Source organism: Bufo gargarizans, chromosome 8 (genome assembly GCF_014858855.1).
Source record: "Bufo gargarizans isolate SCDJY-AF-19 chromosome 8, ASM1485885v1, whole genome shotgun sequence".
Lineage (NCBI taxonomy): Eukaryota > Metazoa > Chordata > Amphibia > Anura > Bufonidae > Bufo > Bufo gargarizans.
Window position 1 is genome coordinate 31,347,415 of NC_058087.1, and position 18,191 is coordinate 31,365,605.

An 18,191-nucleotide genomic window follows, 5' to 3' on the forward strand; every position below is an offset into this window, starting at 1 on the left:
TAATTTTGTCACAGAGTCACCCGAGCTTTGTAGAATTGCACAGCCCCTGCTCTACGGATGGAAAAGCTAGAAAATCAGGTATGAAACACCCTCCAAGAAAACAAGGAACTCCCCCATTTTCTAGCAATAGATAGAGATGTGGAGCTGTTTTAATGACGTCCTCCTGCGCTAGTGCTGCCCTTCTCTGTGCCGCGGTCCTGGAGGGAGCAGGTGGACTGTGGCGATTGCAAAAAGCAGCTATTAAAAGGTCAACATAGATTCCTCGACCCTGCAAAGCTACAACGTAATCCCGGAATGAAAAGAGCGGATGTTGTAAACGTAGCCATAGAGGGAGAGTGCAGGGGCTATGCACCGCTATAAAGCCGGGGTGACCGTGTGAATAAATAGCAAAGCTGCAAAAAATGTCTCCTGGAATACAGTTGCCCCCTAGACCTGGCTAAAAGCTGAACAAGAGTTGATTTTTAGCAGACACGTTCCTTGTCATGGCGGCCTCTGTCTGTCCAATCAGTAAATTGATTTCCATCCAATCTGAAGTTCATTGCCTGCGCTGAATCATGAGAGGCCACACCCCGTACTGTAGGTGATGAAATACGGCTCGTGACTAATGGGCCCCTTACATGTCCGAGATGGAAGAAAGCAGCCAGGTCTGCACACGACCATATGTGCCCAGCAACCACTGAGCCTAATGGTGATCACTGCGGAGATAAGATGGCAATCACTGATAAGATAAAGCTGCATCTATCACATTGGTGTCATCTGCAGGTACAAAGGACCGGCCCGACACCCCAAAAACAGAAACCGCAGCAGACGTCATAACAGTTCATACAAGGAGTCTGAAAAAGGGCTAAAAACACATCAACTGGTTTATAACAAAACTAAATTAATCATAAAAAAAAAAGGAGATATCACATTGATCTTCCTAGATCCGGAGACTATAGACATGGATTACATTTATATACTTTGTTTTTTATATTTTATTGGGAAGGTTTGTATATCATAAGGGAATATAAGGGTTAATATCTTCTGCTTCACCCCAGTGTCCATCATTGACTTTATGATTCCGGTGCACATTTAAAAAGTTGTGAGTACGGTATTCTGAACTTCTACAGTATGACTAAGAGCGCATCTAGTATCCGAAAAGTGTGAATGTTGTGTTGTTGTATTCCTGTGTCTGGTGTACCAAGGGATTCTAAAGACGATTCAATAAATATTTCACTTTTAATTTAATTTTCCTGGCTAGAACCCTCCTCTTTCTGCAGAATTATAGAACTATATTCTTGTACATAGGAGCAGTATTATAGTAGTTATATCCTTGTACATAGGAGCAGTATTATAGTAGTTATATTCTTGTACATAGGAGCAGTATGATAGTGGGTATATTCTTGTACATAGGAGGCAGTATTATAGTAGTTATATTCTTGTACATAGGAGCAGTATTATAGTAGTTATATTCTTGCACATGGGAGCAGTATTATAGTAGTTATATTCTTGTACATAGGAGCAGTATTATAGTAGTTATATTCTTGTACATAGGAGCAGTATTATAGTAGTTATATTCTTGTGCATAGGAGCAGTATTATAGTAGTTATATTCTTGTACATAGGAGGCAGTATTATAGTAGTTATATTCTTGTACATAGGAGCAGTATTATAGTAGTTATAGTCTTGTACATAGGAGGCAGTATTATAGTAGTTATATTCTTGTACATAGGAGCAGTATTATAGTAGTTATATTCTTGTACATAGGAGCAGTATTATAGTAGTTATATTCTTGTGCATAGGAGCAGTATTATAGTAGTTATATTCTTGTACATAGGAGGCAGTATTATAGTAGTTATATTCTTGTACATAGGAGCAGTATTATAGTAGTTATATTCTTGTACATAGGAGCAGTATTATAGTAGTTATATTCTTGTACATAGGAGCAGTATTATAGTAGTTATATTCTTGTACATAGGAGGCAGTATTATAGCAGTTATATTCTTGTACATAGTGGCAGTATTATAGTAGTTATATTCTTGCACATAGGAGCAGTATTATAGTAGTTATATTCTTGTACATAGGAGGCAGTATTATAGTAGTTATATTCTTGTACATAGGGGGCAGCAGTATGACAGTAGTTATTTCAGTTTGGTCTTACCTTCTCCACCCTGTCATCTCATACAAATTACGTTACTCATCAGATATTTACCCAATTTACAAGGAAAATTGATTGATACTAGAAAGCAGAAGTTGTGTTAAAGCAATAAACCGCCATTTAATAGAAATGAAGCTGTGTCCAACAATCAGGCTCTAAGAACATTTTTACCACGAAAATAACCTCACAGATCTACAAAACCAATAATTCAAATAACAAAATGGCAAGTTTTGGCACACAGAACATAATGGTTGTCATGAAAATGGAAAAACAATACAAAAGACAATGGCTAACAATGACAATAAACATTTCTAGGACCATGATCTGCAACCCGGGTCATCTAGTTTTGGTAAAATTACAACTCCCAACATACCCTGACAGCTGCAGAAGAGTCAAAGTGTATCAATCTATGACATAGACTCTATGTCATAGATTGATACACTTTGACTCTTCTGCAGCTGTCAGGGTATGTTGGGAGTTGTAGTTTTGCAAAAGTTGGAGGTCCGCAGTCCCTGACATAGAGAATGCACTGATGACATCACAACAGCCTGAGTGACACAATACAATGAAGGAACAGGAAGAAGGTCTTTCCCTCCAGAAACTTCTGTTTATCCCGCGCAGAGTAGCTTCATTGTTTGCAGACCTTGTAGATTCTCCTCCATGACAGAGTCCAGCTGCTCACAAGGGCATGGACAGGACATCGAAGCACGAAGGAGATGGAAAAGTCTGTACCTCACTCAGCAACTAGATGCAGCGGTCTGACTGAAGAACCATCATACAAGAGCTGCTCCCTTAAATGGGGCTGCCTGGTTTTGGAGAATCCCATTTCCTATACCTTATTGGGGCACATTGGGCAGATGCCACAGACTCCATCCCTAATAGCAGCGACCACCAGAATAAAAATCACTATTTGTTAGTGGCTGTGGATAACTGAGGGGGATCTCAAGCAGAAGACCCCCTTTATGATGTCATCATGAGGCCACCAATTTAAAGATTACCTATCAATATAATACATATACCTATACTATACCAATTCTCCCTAAACACAGGGAGACCTCCCAAACTCCTGGAAAAGTAGGCAAATCTCTCAGGTGCTGAGGAATCCTCTAGAACAGTGTTTCCCAACCACTGTGCCTCCAGCTGTTGCAAAACTACAACTCCCAGCATGCCTGGACAGCCTTTGGGCATGCTGGGAGTTGTAGTTTTGCAACAGCTGGAGGCACACTGGTTGGGAAACACTGCTCTAGAAGACTAGTCCCTAGTGGTGTGACATCATCAGACCCCCAGCAGGAAAGCGCTGAGGAAGGGGTGGTGCCACGGCATGTAAAGGGGTGTGATTATGATGAAACGGGCATGTCTAGCCTAATAGGGGACTGGTTAATCTCCTGCAAACACCAGTTAGAAAGTTGGCAAGTATGTACTAGACCTATTAAAATAAGGGTACCCGTGTGATGTCATCATAGGGTTATAATAGTGTGCACAATCATATCCATTAATTAGCCCGCAAAATAGTCAAAAAGGGCAAAAAAGGAAGAACTTCCTGTTTGTGGAGTCACATGGTAATAACACTGATCACATGGTTTCTCCCAGCCACTCAGCAGTACTGAGAAGCATCATGTGATACACCATGTGACTGCACACAACCAGTAAGTGCTTTCTTATTAGCCCCTTTTTGGCACTCTTGGGGGCTGTTAGGTAGAAGCAGGTATACTCCCTGTTACAGCTCTATCAGGGGGGCACATAATGATAGGTCAGCGGTACCCCGAAACGCGTCATCATTAAATAAATTGAAGTTTATTGAACAACCGGTTGTGAAAGTGCACCCCTTGTTGTCCACACGCTTGACTCCTATGGTCTGGCGTTCTTCTACTTCTACTGTCACATGAGATGACACCACTATTACCAATGGCATATGGTAGGCGAGGAGTGCTGATTGGCTTTACATTGGGGTCCTAGACCTACACTTCTAATTGCATGGGGCTGAGCTGCAGTACCAATTTATGGATGCACCTACATGCCTAGATTGACATTGGAGAGGCCTTGGTGGCCATTGGGCCACAGTAGTCCATTCTTTATACAGATCGGCAGGAGTTGAGCCACCACCGATTACACATAGATAATAAATCAGCAGTTTTTTCCCCATGGAAACCTCCCTTAAAGGTGATGTGTTGGGCATACAGGGTAAGGTGCCAGTGCTGAAGGAGTTCAGGAACCAGTGAGGGTCCCCATCAGTAGATCACCAAATATAGGAACCTAACATTCACAATGGTGTTGATAATAACTTAATCTTGGCATATTGGAAGTTAGTGCCACCCATTAGTGCAGAGTGCCATCTCTGGAACTACCTTAAAGCATTGCCTGGCACTAAGAGTGGACCCAGCTGTCAAGTCATATATGGCACCATGTCATCATTTCACAGAAGTTAATTCATCCTCCAGAGTCTCTTCCTTGCTCTTCATGTCATGGTGGTGACTTGTTGGCTTCCCTCTGGGCTTGCAGCAGGACTGGCAATATTTTTTACACAGGTTCCTCCAGAGTTCAGTGTACTGCCGGTGACTTAATCCCAAAATGACGGGGATGACAGCAGCACTGCCACTCCCCACACATGCAAGAGTCAGGACAATCCATATACTGATTTCATATTTCTCGATGGCCAGCACTGAGACCTGAAGAAGAGCAATGTAAGGAACCCAACAGATAAAAAAAGTCAAGGAGAAGATGGCAATACACTTGGCGAATCTCAAGTCCATTTGGCGCTCCATCTCTGTCACCACCTCCCTCTGCACTGATCGGTGGAGCTTCTTGATCTCCTTCAGTTGCCTCCTGGCCACTGAAAGCAGCTTGATGGTGATGAAGCTCATTGCCAAGATGGCCGGGATGACCACCCCATACGTCTCCAGGTATATATAACCGTTTGGGAACACATGCTTATAGGAGCAGGTGCAGTTGTTTGCCCAATTATTCCAACCCAGCAACGGAAGGCAAGAGAACACCAACGGCAAAGTCCACGCCAAGAACAAGGAAAGAGGGACACAGCGGTGCACCCATATTTCACGATAGTGCAAAGGGTAGATGATGCACAGGTACTTCTCATAGTGCACCATCAACAAGTTGACCAAGAATGACAGAAAGAAGAAGTTTGGAGATATGAAGGCAAGAAAACAGCCATTATAACCCAGGTCCTTGTTGAACTTCATCCGAGGGATACAGGGCAGGAGAACCCCGGTGAAGAAGTCGGCAAACAACAGACTGAGGAAGAAGTAGTTGGCCGTATTGTGTAACTTCTTGTTGAACACGATCCCAATGATGATGAAAAGGTTGGAGAAAATGATGAATGCTGAGAGAGGGCTGGATAACAGGATGATCAGCCTCTCCTGGTCTTTAAAATTTGATGAATTGTTAGATTCATCTGACTCCATCCCTCACAGAGTCAACGACTATGGCACGTCCTTAACTGAGGCTCTGAGAACATTCTCCAGATGGCTCAGAAACAGCAATGGAGATTTGCAATGGATGCACTGAAAGGAAGAAGATAAAGGATATGAAGTCAACCTGCAATGGTGGAGCAACCTCTTTCCTCATCTCTGCAAGGCCTGCCACCAGTATGGACCGCTACTGGTGCCCATTTTCCTCTTTCTAGTGGTCACTAGTGATGAGCGGCAGGTCCCATATTCGAATTTGCGATATTTCATGAATATTCGTTTCATATTTGCGAATATTTGTATTCGAGATTATTTTCGCGATTGTGATTAATCTAAATTGTAAAAATCGCGTAGCGCAAAGTTGATCAAAAAAGAATATATAGCAATAAATATAGTGCTATATATTCGTTTTAAGAATATTCGTCATATTCTAAAACAAGAATATATAGCAATATAGCGAATATTCGAGAAAATACAAACAGAGCAATTTAGCTAAGCTAATATAGTGCTATAATATTTTTTTTTTTATAGTGTAAATTTTTCCCAAATTTGAAGTTCAGAAGAGAAAAAAAAATAAGACTATAAAAAAAAGATTATATTAATATATTAGCTAAATTGCTCTGTATTTGTATTTAGCGAATATTCGCTATATTGCTATATATTCTTGTTTTAGACTATGACGAATATTCTAAAAAACGAATATATAGCAATATAGCGAATATTCGTAACATACACATATAGAGCAATTTAGCTAATATAGTGCTATAACCTTTTTTTTTCAAAGTTGTAATTTTTCTTCAAATCTGAAGTTCATAAGAGAAAAAAAATTACGACTATGAAAAAAAGTTTATAGCACTATATGACCTAAATTGCAGTCTATGTGTATTTTACCAATATTCGCTATATTGCTATATATTCTTGTTCTAGAATATGACAAATATTCAAAAAAATGAAGTTATAGCAATATAGCGAATATATTCGTTATTTAGAATATTCGTCTTTTTTTTTTTCAATGTGTACTGTTATTCCACTTCGGCATACTCCTCCCCGACAAGCATCCCCCTCACCATGGGAACGCCTGTGGGTTAGAATATACCATCGGATCTGAGTTTTCACGATCTCATGGAAAACTCAGATCCGATGGTATTTTCTAACCCACAGGCGTTCCCATGGTGACGGGGACGCTTATGCCGAAGTGGAATAACAGTACACATTAAAAAATAAAAAATATTCTAAATAACGAATATATTCACTATATATTCGTATTTTAGAACATTCGTAATTTTTTTTCCATATGAAAACATGATTCCCTCCTGATTAAGTTGCTTGCGGGGCCAATGACTCATTGACCCACAAGAAAGAAGCAGGGAGGAATCATGTTTTCAGATGTAAAAAAATGACGAATATTCGATATAGCGAATATATAGCACTATATTCGAAATATTCGCGAATTAGCGAAGTTGTGATATTCGCTATTCGAATATTCGCGCTCAACACTAGTGGTCACCCTCTATTCTTCAGAGGTACTGGTGGCCAGTGTCATACTATCTGTCCACCACACCGTTGTACATCGTAGCTTGATGTTATCGTTTTCACCCATAGGTCATATGAAATATACGCTCTACTGTCAGCTTCAGGAGGGGGCGTCCATGCTGGACCTCATAAGCCCAATTATCAGTGTGGCTGCACTGTTATGGTGGCCTTATAAACACCTGCGTATAGCCTGTGCTCATGTATCTACCCTGCATGACCAGGAGCCCTACCCCTAACAAAACCCTGTTAAATGTTAGTGTATATCTCTTTATTGAAATGTTACTAGCAGTATTATTTGAGCACTATATGGCGCTAATATACTGTATAGGCACTGGCCATTATACAGTATAATGGTATTATGTACTTTATACCACTATTACATCTGCAGCGGCTATTGCATAGTAGTGGTAAGGTATGTTCTGTGCTTTTATGAAATTGTGCAGCACGATGACTGAGTGGGGACATAATCATACCTGATACCTTTTGGGAAGGGACATAAGGCAGATTTGAGAGGGAGGCACAACATGCATTGCACACAGCACAAAATATTGGGGATTTATGCCCCACACATTTAAATATGACATGTCCACAACATATGGCATTGGAATCACAAATAGCAAATATGACCCTTTTCAGCCCCCCCCCCCCCCCCTCCAAAAAATGCAGACCACACCAGACTCCTAAACGCAAATAGACTCTACAGAAGGACTGTTTTAAGGTGAGTGGTCTGGGTTCACAATGTATTTGTTTAGGGGGTCTGGTTTGGAGGTCTTTTTTTTTTTTTTAGAGGTTCTAGGGTCTATTTTAGGTAATTTGCAATGGGGTAATAATAATAAAAATCCCAGACCAGACTCTAAAAATAGAGCCTAGAACCTCTAATAAAAGACCTCCAAACCAGACCCCCTAAACAAATACAGGCTCATAGTGAACCCAGACCACTCACCTTAAAACAGTCCTTCTGTAGAGTCTAGACCCCTAAAAATACAGACACCAAACCTCCTAAAAAATAAAAATAAATATAGAACCTACATCGGAGTCCCCAAAAATACCAACCCCAGACCAGATCCCTAAAAGACACAGACTCGAGACAAGACCCCAAAAATTGTATAATATAGAACTTGGACCAGACTCTAAAAATCCCAGAACCCCAAATAAGACACCTAAATACAGACTCCCCAAAGAATACAGACCCCAGACCAGACATTCTACAAAAAATATAAGGGGAACATTTGTGAAACTGTCTTTGTTGCCTACATCAACCAATCACAGCGCAGCCTTCACTGTGATTGGTTGCTGTGGGCCCAAAAAAAATCCCCCAAAAAATCTGTTTTTGTTTTAGATATTTTTTTAAATGTGACCCATAGATCCCAAACCAGACCTCTACAAGATCAATCCCTTAAAACATAGAAATCCCAGACCAGACACCTTCAAAAATATAAAGTTTAGACCCCTTCAAAAAAATACTGACCCTAGCCCAAACTAAAAAAAAAACAGACCCGTGACCAGATCCCTTGACCAAAGCCCCCCCCCCCCCCCCCCTTTACTGACCCTAATCTACCCCATTAGAGACTTCAGACCAGACACACAGATATTCACCTCCCTGATTCTTCCCTCCGATCCTGGTTGACATTATGTGCAGAAGAAGGAAAAGAAACGGAGAGAGCTAAGTTTGTGGTTCTCCTGGGGGTGCAAAGGACCCCCCCCCCCCCTATTCCAGGAGAGACACGACTATGGACATATTCAGCCTCAGTGTCATGACCATATGTATGTATACTGTATGTGTGCATGTCATGCATCTATGTGTATGTGCATAGATGTATGGGTGTCGGATCATGGCTGAGCAGGGGAGCCCCAGGATTAACCGACCCCCCTCCCATTTCCAGTCATTACATAGTATAATGATGGGTGATGCAGTCATGCAGGGCTGAGAATAAAAATCTGTTTCTCTTCACTGAGTTTACGAGTCTTCCCCTGGTCACAAATGACTTTCCTAGAAAACTATAGCAACAGCTTGCTTTATGGTCAGGGATGGGTCCAGAGCCATAAAAAGACTAAAAAATTCTCCCTTCTTTATGGGGCGTTGGAGGCAAAATGCATAAACATCCGTGCCGGGAATGGACTTTTTATAGCCGCTGCCAGTGAAGAAGCGTTCACTTATATTGTTCTAATCAGCAAACAGTAAGCAGAAACAGCAATGGAGGAGCGCCATCACCTAGGTGCATGCCCAGGTGGATGCTAGAGCCGGGCATAGTAGGTCATTCATGGTTCTTCATGAGCTAAGACTTCTTCTGTCCAGGGCTGACACTACTGCTGTAGCAGCCATAGTGGCTGCGAGGGGATGGCAATATCAGGGAGGCTCAGACCATAGCCAGCTGAGGGGAGGCTGCTGTAGCCTCCTCTATCTTAGTCTGTATAGCAGCCAGGATTGTTCTTGAAGCTGACAAGCTAAGCTTAGAACAAGATATGGATTGCGGTGCTAGCTGCCATACAGCCAGAGATCGATCCTTTAGAATCGGGGTCAGGAGAGAGGTCTGCAGGTCACAAAAGCTGGTTTCTAAAGGTTCTGCTTCCAACTGATTTTATCATTTAGATTTTTAGTTTTAAAAGAAGGCCAGGCTAATGTCTCTGGCTGCTATAGAGCCTGAGATAGAGCAGATTAAAGCGGCCCCCTCTTCATCGGGCTATGGTCTCAGCCGGGATGGAGGGGACAGGTGCTGGTAGCGCAGGGAGAAGAGGAGAGAGAGATCCTGCTTTCCCTGTGTAATGTAGATGTCAAGATGTAAAGAAGCCATAAACACTAAAAGCCACCCAATGAATAAAAACCCCAGGAGCAAAAAAACTGTTGTGTGTCTTGTGTTTCATATTTCCCATAGACCTTCAGCTAACAGCTGGAGCTGGCGATTTTACTGCAACAAAAGGTACCAATAAACACAATAGTGGAGGGGAAAAAAAACAGCAATAAATTACACGTGCGAACCCATCCTTCACCCTGTGTGTCGTCTGTATTCTGTATGAACCGCATTCTGTGGACTGTGGGTTAGAATCTGGATTTCACATTGCTGGCCATGTCTGTAGGAATCCGCACGGTACTATAACTCCCATCATGTAATGCTCCTACATATCATTATACAGTAATCAGGAGCATGAGCAATGGAGCTGGTGTATTAAAGTGTGATACTGTTTGCAGAGCTGTGTATCTAAGCTTTAATGTATGATACTGTCTACAGAGCTGTGTATCTAAGCCTATAATGTATAATACTGTCTGCTAAGCTGTGTATCTAAGCCTATAATGTGTGATACTATCTGATGAGCTGTGTATCTATCATGTGTAATACTGTCTCTAGAGCTGCGTATCTAAGCCAATGTGTGATACTGTCTGCAGAGTTGTGTATCTAAGCCTATAATGTGTGATACTGTCTCAAGAGCTGTGTATCTAAGCTTATAATGTATGATACTGTCTGTAGAGCTGTGTATTTAAGCTTTAATGTGTGATACTGTCTGCAGAGCTGTGTATCTAAGCCTATAATGGGTGTTACTGTGTGCTGAGCTGTGTATCTAAGCCTATAATGGGCGATACTGTCTGCTGAGCTGTGTATCTAAGCCTATAATGTTTGATACTGTCTGCAGAGCTGTGTATCTAAGCCTATAATGGGCGATACTGTCTGCCGAGATTTGTATCTAAGCCTATAATGTATGAAACTGTCTGCTGAGCTGTGTATCTAAGCCTATAATGGGCGATACTGTCTGCAGAGTTGTGTATCTAAGCCTATCACGTGTGATCCGGTCTGTTGAGACAATGTATCTAAGCCTAGGACATACTGCACTACATTCCCCATAATGTAACGTTAGTACATTTCCTCATGACGTAATTACTGGCAGTAGCCGCAGAAACGTCTCAGTTCCGGGATTTTCCATAAATTCGGAGTAATGAGGTGTGACAGGAGGCGGCTTAATGTTTAACTTCCCTATAGAGCGGCGCTCCTGGCGTGTAGGGCGAGATGTAGCAATATCTGGTAACATGCGGAAAATGGCGCAGATTCATTGGGAGGGTAAATACAGTTTCTAGGAGTCCGTAAGAATGCCGCTTTCCGGCCAAACCGATTTGCAAACAGATTTATTACTTATAAAAGAAAGGTAAACACGCGGCCGGGCTGGAAAACAGCAAATAATTAACTTCCAGCCCAAAACTGCTAAAACTGGATGTTCAGCGTGGCCACAAAGAGCGCACGCAATTATTATTGTGGTTTTGTGAAGTGTTCTCCAACTCCACCTGTTACAAAACTACAACTCTCAGCATGCCCGACTAGCTTCAAATCCAGAAAAAGTATTGAACGTGACGTTTAAGAATTTTCTGGTTTTATGTAAATTTTTTATAATGTTCTGCAAATTTCTAATAGATTTTCTGTTTCAGTTTTTCATCATTTCCAAGATTTGGGGTTCAAAACATTTAGACTGATAACCTATAGAGACCCAACACATCTCATCGCTGAGGGTTTGTTACAGTTGTATCCAGTCAGTGAGAAAAACAGCTCAGCAGCCAGACACTGGAGCAAACTATCAGGACCGCAGAGAGACCTGGGCTTCCAATGTGATTCGTTCACAGAGGATTGTCGAGGCTGCATACGATTGTAGCAAAGCCTCAGCTGAGAGAAATGAAAGCCCAGGATAGGTCTTCACTCTCTGTAGCCAAGAATGTTCCCCTTTCAATGACAGCAACCATAGATATTAAAAATGGCTGGGATCTGCATCCCAAAGTCAGAGGATAGAGATCTGTGTAACTGTGTAAGCCTCAATCCGCAGAAAAAGTTTCTGTCTTGTGACTTTGGGTTGCAGTTCATATCTGTATTCAAGATCTATGCTTACCATCTGTGAATGAGAACATTTTACCGCAAGAGACTGAAAACTCACCCAAACCTAATGTTTCTTGAAGTTTGCTGCGGTGTATAGTCTTGATATCAAAACCACAGAGAAATATTGTAGCAAACTCTCAGCTGTGATTCAAAACTCTCAGTTTTAAAATTCTGCATGCATGTTCCTATTCACTGACATCAAGCAGAGAGCTTAAAAGGGGAAGGAAAAGGAACATAAATAATATTAAAATGTTTCAAAAGATGTCTGGGATTCTTATAGAATTCTCTCCCTGAGGTTGTCTTGATCCCACAGCAGATCTTGTGGACACAATACAAGGGGCTGCCTGGAAATGGCAGATTGTATTCTATTCTGCAGAGGCTCCCTAAAAATGGCAGCTTGTATTCTGCAGATGCTTCCTAAAAATGGCAGCTTGTATTCTGCAGAGGCTCCCTGGAAATGGCAGCTTGTATTCTGCAGAGGCTGTCTGGAAATGGCAGCTTGTATTCTGCAGAGGCTCCCTGGAAATGGCAGCTTGTATTCTGCAGAGGCTCCCTGGAAATGGCAGCTTGTATTCTGCAGAGGCTGTCTGGAAATGGCAGCTTGTATTCTGCAGAGGCTGTCTGGAAATGGCAGCTTGTATTCTGCAGAGGCTGTCTGGAAATGGCAGCTTGTATTCTGCAGAGGCTGCCTGGAAATGGCAGCTTGTATTCTGCAGGCTGAATGGCTATTCTGCAGAGGCTCCTGGAAATGGCAGCTTGTATTCTGCAGAGGCTGTCTGGAAATGGCAGCTTGTATTCTGCAGAGGCTGCCTGGAAATGGCAGCTTGTATTCTGCAGAGGCTGCCTGGAAATGCTAATTTGTGTTCTGCAGAGGGCAGTGAATGTGAGACTCCCTCTGCCCTGCAGGCTTATCATAGGGTTGCCCATGAGCACTGACTATGTGTATTACCCTCATGAGGCACAGGAGCGCTGTGCTCTGCTGCTCCAACCTAAAACTAGTCCAAGCACTTACCCAGCACAATTAAATAAAACTTTCTTCATGGTGGATGTGTGATCCATACTGCACCGGACGTCTCACATCTCCTCCCGCCACATGAGGGAGCATTGTCTCCATGCAAAGCAGCGGACAGGACGGAGATTTATGATCATCTGCTGTGGACTTTATTACTTCTCCAGTTTATATATCATCATCATCATCAAATCGTTCCATGATCTCCATTACAGATACCCATTATGGAATTGCTACTTGTGCGATTCCCTGACATCATCGTGCAGTTTTCTGACAAGCTCGATATCGCCCAGGTCCAGCCATAGGAGGTAAGGAAATGAGGTCTAACCCTTGTGTAACAGTCACTTCTGCCACTTTCTAATAGACTCTGTGTCTCAGTTCTTCACCATTTTCAAGAGCTCTGCTTCCTCCAAGAGAATGCGGAAACAATGTAGACATCCGGAAGCTGAAAACCTATAGCTGCTCACAGCTGAGGATTTGTTACAGCTGTATCGAGTCTAAACACAGCAGCAGCAGCACATCTCTACTGTCCTGATAATTTGTTACAATGTATCAAGGCAGGTAACATGTATCAGCCTACGGAGGATTGTGTAGACTGGGTACAATGGTAACAAACCCTCAGCTGTAAGATGGATTAGGTCTGTACAGGTTTTTAGACTCTGGATGTAAACAAGAATGATCCTGTTCACTGAAAGCAAGCAGAGATCATGTGAATTGGAAAGAATTGAAACACAAACTCGACTAGAAAGTTGCAGGGCTGGAATGGGACTATGCTAAAGTGCCAGACCCGGCCTCCGTGACTGACTGTCAGTCATCAATATTAAAGGAGTATTCTGGTTCTAGAAAGCTGGTGGGAAAAGCACGCCGCCGCCGCCGCCACCCCAATTATTTGTATGGGGAGTGCCGGAGATCGCCTCTGTATTTGGCTATCTCCGGCACTCCCATACAAATTAATGGAGCGGCAGTGCACTATTCTGACCAGTTGTTGCTCCATCCTTTTCAGGGAGGATCCACAGGGTTAGGGCTCATTCACACGAACGTGTGATGGCTGTGCCCGTGCGGTCCACAATGCACGGGCACCGTCCGTGGGGCAGACACATGTGGATTGCAGACCCATTCACTTGAATGGGTCCGCGATCCTTCCGTTCCGCAAAAAGATAGAGCAAGTTCTATCTTTTTACGGTGCGGAAGCACGGAACAAAACCCCAGAAAGCACTCCGTAGTTTTCCGTTCTTCCGTTCCGCATCGCCCATTGAAATGAATGGGTCAGCATCCGTGATGCGGAATGGCCATGCAACGGTGCCTGTGTATTGCGGATCCACCAATGCGGTCCGCAATACGGAAACAGGCAGCACGCGTTCGCGTGAACGAGCCCTTATACTTTTTATAAGCAGAATACCCCTTTAAAGTCCTTGAAAGAGCACTTTAAAGGGATCCATGATTAGAAAAACATGGCTGCTTTCTTGCAGAAACAGCGCCATACCAGTCTGCGGGTGGTGTCTGGAAAGGTCCTTGTCGCTGGGGATTTCCTGCACTAACGCATTGTAACAAACCTTCAGCTGCCTGAGACAGAATACAAGTAAGAATGCTCACAATTCCCTGACAACAAGCAGTTATTTTGGAAACGACAAGGAATGGAAGCACAACATATATACGTTATACAGAGACTAAATATACGGCACAAGTTTCATCCCGTTATCGCCCCCGGAGTCGTACAAAACATCACAAGTCTTACTGACCAGGAAACCTAGTAATACCAACAGCCATCTAGCGATAGAGAAACACAGATGTAGCAGAGCTGAGCTTGTCAGTTTCCACCACTTATGGCGATATTACAAGGGTATGGTTTTACATAGGACTGCGAGCGACTGTTACATTATGACAAAGCAGAAGTACACATAGTGCAAACCAATTCATTGACAAGCTCAGCTCTGCTACATGAGAGTCTGACCTTCTCAAACACAGAAGACTTACAATTCAAAGGCTGCCAGTGTCCCTGTACCCGAGTTGGGATGGGGGATGCAGGTAATCTCCGGGGGCGTCTGAACTCTGCGCCCTCTGGATCCTCTGTGCGGTGGGAGTGATCCGGTCAGAGATGACTTCTGTCTTCAGGATTGAGGGGACGTCCTGCGATGTCCTCCTGTCCCTCCCACTGACTCCGGCTGCAACAGAAGACACACCACCAAGAGCAGAGGAAACCCACAAATCAGCAATCTAAAATGATGTCCGGGAATGGTGTGCTGCTGAGCTGGTGTATCTAAGCCTATAATGTGTGAGTGTATCTAAGCCTGTCATGTGTGAGTGTATCTGCTGAGCTGGTGTATCTAAGCCTGTCATGTGAGATACTGTCTACAGAGATGCTGTATATAAGCCTGTCATGTGTGATACTGTCTGCTGAGCTGGTGTATCTAATCCTGTCATGTGCGATACTGTCTGCTGAGCTGGTGTATCTAAGCCTATAATGTGTGAGTGTATCTGCTGAGCTGGTGTATCCAAGCCTATAATGTGTGAGTGTATCTAAGCCTGTCATGTGTGAGTGTATCTGCTGAGCTGGTGTATCTAAGCCTGTCATGTGCGATACTGTCTGCTGAGCTGGTGTATCTAAGCCTATCACGTGCAATACTGTCTGCTGAGCTGGTGTATCTAAGCCTATCACGTGTGATACTGTCTACTGAGCTGTGTATCTAATCCTACCCTGTGTGAGTGTATCTGCTGAGCTGTGTATCTAAGCCTGTCATGTGTGATACTGTCTGCTGAGCTGTGTATCTAAGCCTATCATGTGTGAGTGTATCTGCTGAGCTGGTGTATCTAAGCCTGTCATGTGTGACACTGTCGGCCGAGCTGTTTACCGAAGCCTATTATGCGATACGGTCAGCCGTGCACTGTATCTAAGCCTGTCATGTGCGATACTGTCTGCTGAACTGTGTATCTGAATACATCACTAGTTATACTGTGATGCGGAGGGGGCGTATAAAGTCATTTCTAGGAGCATCGTGCTGTCTGGTCCTCTGAGACAGCATCACATATCATAGGCTTAGATACACAACGCAGCAGAGTACACGACGTGACAGGATTAGATACACCTCTCAGGAGACAATAGCACATATGATAGGCTTAGATACACAACTCGGCAGACAATGGTACATAAGATAGGCTTAAAAACAGCTCTGCAGAATGTATCACATATGATGGGATTAGATACACCTCTGAGCAGACAGTATGACGACACATGAGAGGATTAGATACACAGCGCAGCATTACACTGTCTCGTTGGTAGCTTTGCTGAGGATACGTTATATTTGGGGTCTCTCCCCTCTAAGTATATCCTATACCAGTGGTCGGCAAACCGCGGCTCTTACAGGTGCGGGCTCCCACATAGCCGAAAGACCGACCCCTCCTGCAGATTGGTGACGCACGCACTACAGTCTTCTTGCCTGTGGAACGCATTTGTGTTGCGCAAAGCTGGAGAGGGCGTGTACATCTCATGTCACGTGCCCATATCTCCTCCAGTGTTCAGCTCGAATATTCGAATTGCGAATTTTTTTCTCGAATATCGTAACTTCGAGATTTCGCAAATATTTAGAATATAGTTCTATATATTCGCGAAATCAAATATTTTTTATTTTTTTTATTATCTGAAAATATGATTCCTCCCTGCTTCTTGCTTGTGGGTCAATAAGCCATTGACCCCGCAAGCAACTTAATCAGGGGGGAATCATGTTTTCATATGGAAAATAAAATTACGAATATTCTAAAAAACGAATAAATAGCAATATAGTTAATATATTCGTTATTTAGAATTTTGGCATTATTTTTTTCCTATCTGTACAGTTGTTCGCATACTCCTCCCCGACAAGCGTCCCCGTCACCATGGGAACGCCTGTGGGTTAGAATATACCATCGGATCTGAGTTTTCCCTGAGATCGTGAAAGCTCAGATCCGATGGTATATTCTAACGCACAGGCGTTCCCATGGTGACGGGGACGCTTGTCGGGGAGCAGTATGCCAAAGTGGAATAACAGTACACATAAATTACAGTCTCTATGTGTATTTTACGAATATTCGTAATATTGCTCTAACTTCGTCTTTTAGAATAGTCGTAATATTCTAAAAGATGAAGTTAGAGCAATATTAAGAATATTCGTAAAATACACATATTAGCCTAACCATAGTCATAGGAACATTGTCTTATACAAGGGAATAAAAAAAAAATAATAAAAAAAAAATAATAATTGCACGATTAATTTAATCGCATATTATTTGCGATAAATGAAATAATTACGAATATTCGATTTCAGCGAATATAATACGAATATTCAATCGAATATGGCACCTCCCTCTCATCACTAATATCCTCCCACTATTAGCGCACGCGCATCATGTAATCGCCCTCACTTGGGTGTAGACACCTCCTTCTAAACGTCGGAACGTGCTGCGTCACAACAGGAACGGAACACTTGCTGCGCTACGAACGTGACGCCATAGTCGAGTGCGCGCTACCTCCTTCTACAGGTGACTCTCATTAATTATTTGGCATCATCATTTACATGGCATGTAAACTATCTAAACAGAAAAAGTAATAAAATAGGCGCGCACGCCTGGCACTGGCTCGGCATACAAGTTTAATAGAAAAAATTATAAAGATAAAATGAAATAATATTTAAGATCAAAATAACAGAAAGTACATATAAAAATATGTAAAACCACACTCTAATAGTCCTCACTGGTGCTATTGACGACATGAGACATAGAAATCATTTATGTCATGGCCCAAAGTCCGATGTCAACATAAAAAGGCAATGCAGTGATCAAACTGTAGAAAGGTGAGAGATTGCAGTTTAGTTAATAAGCCCCACAAAAATAGGGTGCCGCCTGAGGCAATTTCAATATAGTGTGACTTTTGCGGCCGATAGTCTTTTTATGTTTTCACCTGAAGTTTATGTCACCCTGATGGGTTTATGCGCATACTATGCTAGTCGTCTTCTTCATATTGATTATCATCAGCGGACACTTATTGAAATTAGTGCACCTTCCTATATATTTTAGGTTTTAAAAATTTGGCTCTTAAAAGAAATTTCAATCACGGATTTGTTGATTTTTGGCTCAGTTGACTAAAAAGTTTGACCCCCATCTATGATACATGGTGGCAGACGCTCCCCCGGCAGGTGGGCTCAGATATCTGGGTGCACACAAGGCGATTACGCGCAGAATGGGAACATTCGAGGCTTCCACATGGACGAA

General features: G+C 42.7%; 1 protein-coding gene across 1 annotated transcript; it reads right to left on the reverse strand.

The window, feature by feature from the left end:
• Window positions 1–2,102: 2,102 nt before the first annotated feature.
• GPBAR1 (G protein-coupled bile acid receptor 1) lies at window positions 2,103–15,061 on the reverse strand. Its single transcript, XM_044302723.1, has 2 exons — window positions 14,925–15,061; window positions 2,103–5,654 (listed from the first exon to the last, which is right to left on the reverse strand). The coding sequence occupies exon 2, from the start codon at window positions 5,553–5,555 to the stop codon at window positions 4,545–4,547; it is 1,011 nt and encodes a 336-aa protein (XP_044158658.1). The 5' UTR covers window positions 5,556–5,654; window positions 14,925–15,061; the 3' UTR covers window positions 2,103–4,544.
• Between the last annotated feature and the right edge of the window lie 3,130 nt (window positions 15,062–18,191).

Bases quoted from the DNA above. Each gene is read 5' to 3' on its own strand.
- GPBAR1 (XM_044302723.1), bottom strand. From the start codon at position 5,555: ATGGAGTCAGATGAATCTAACAATTCATCAAATTTTAAAGACCAGGAG.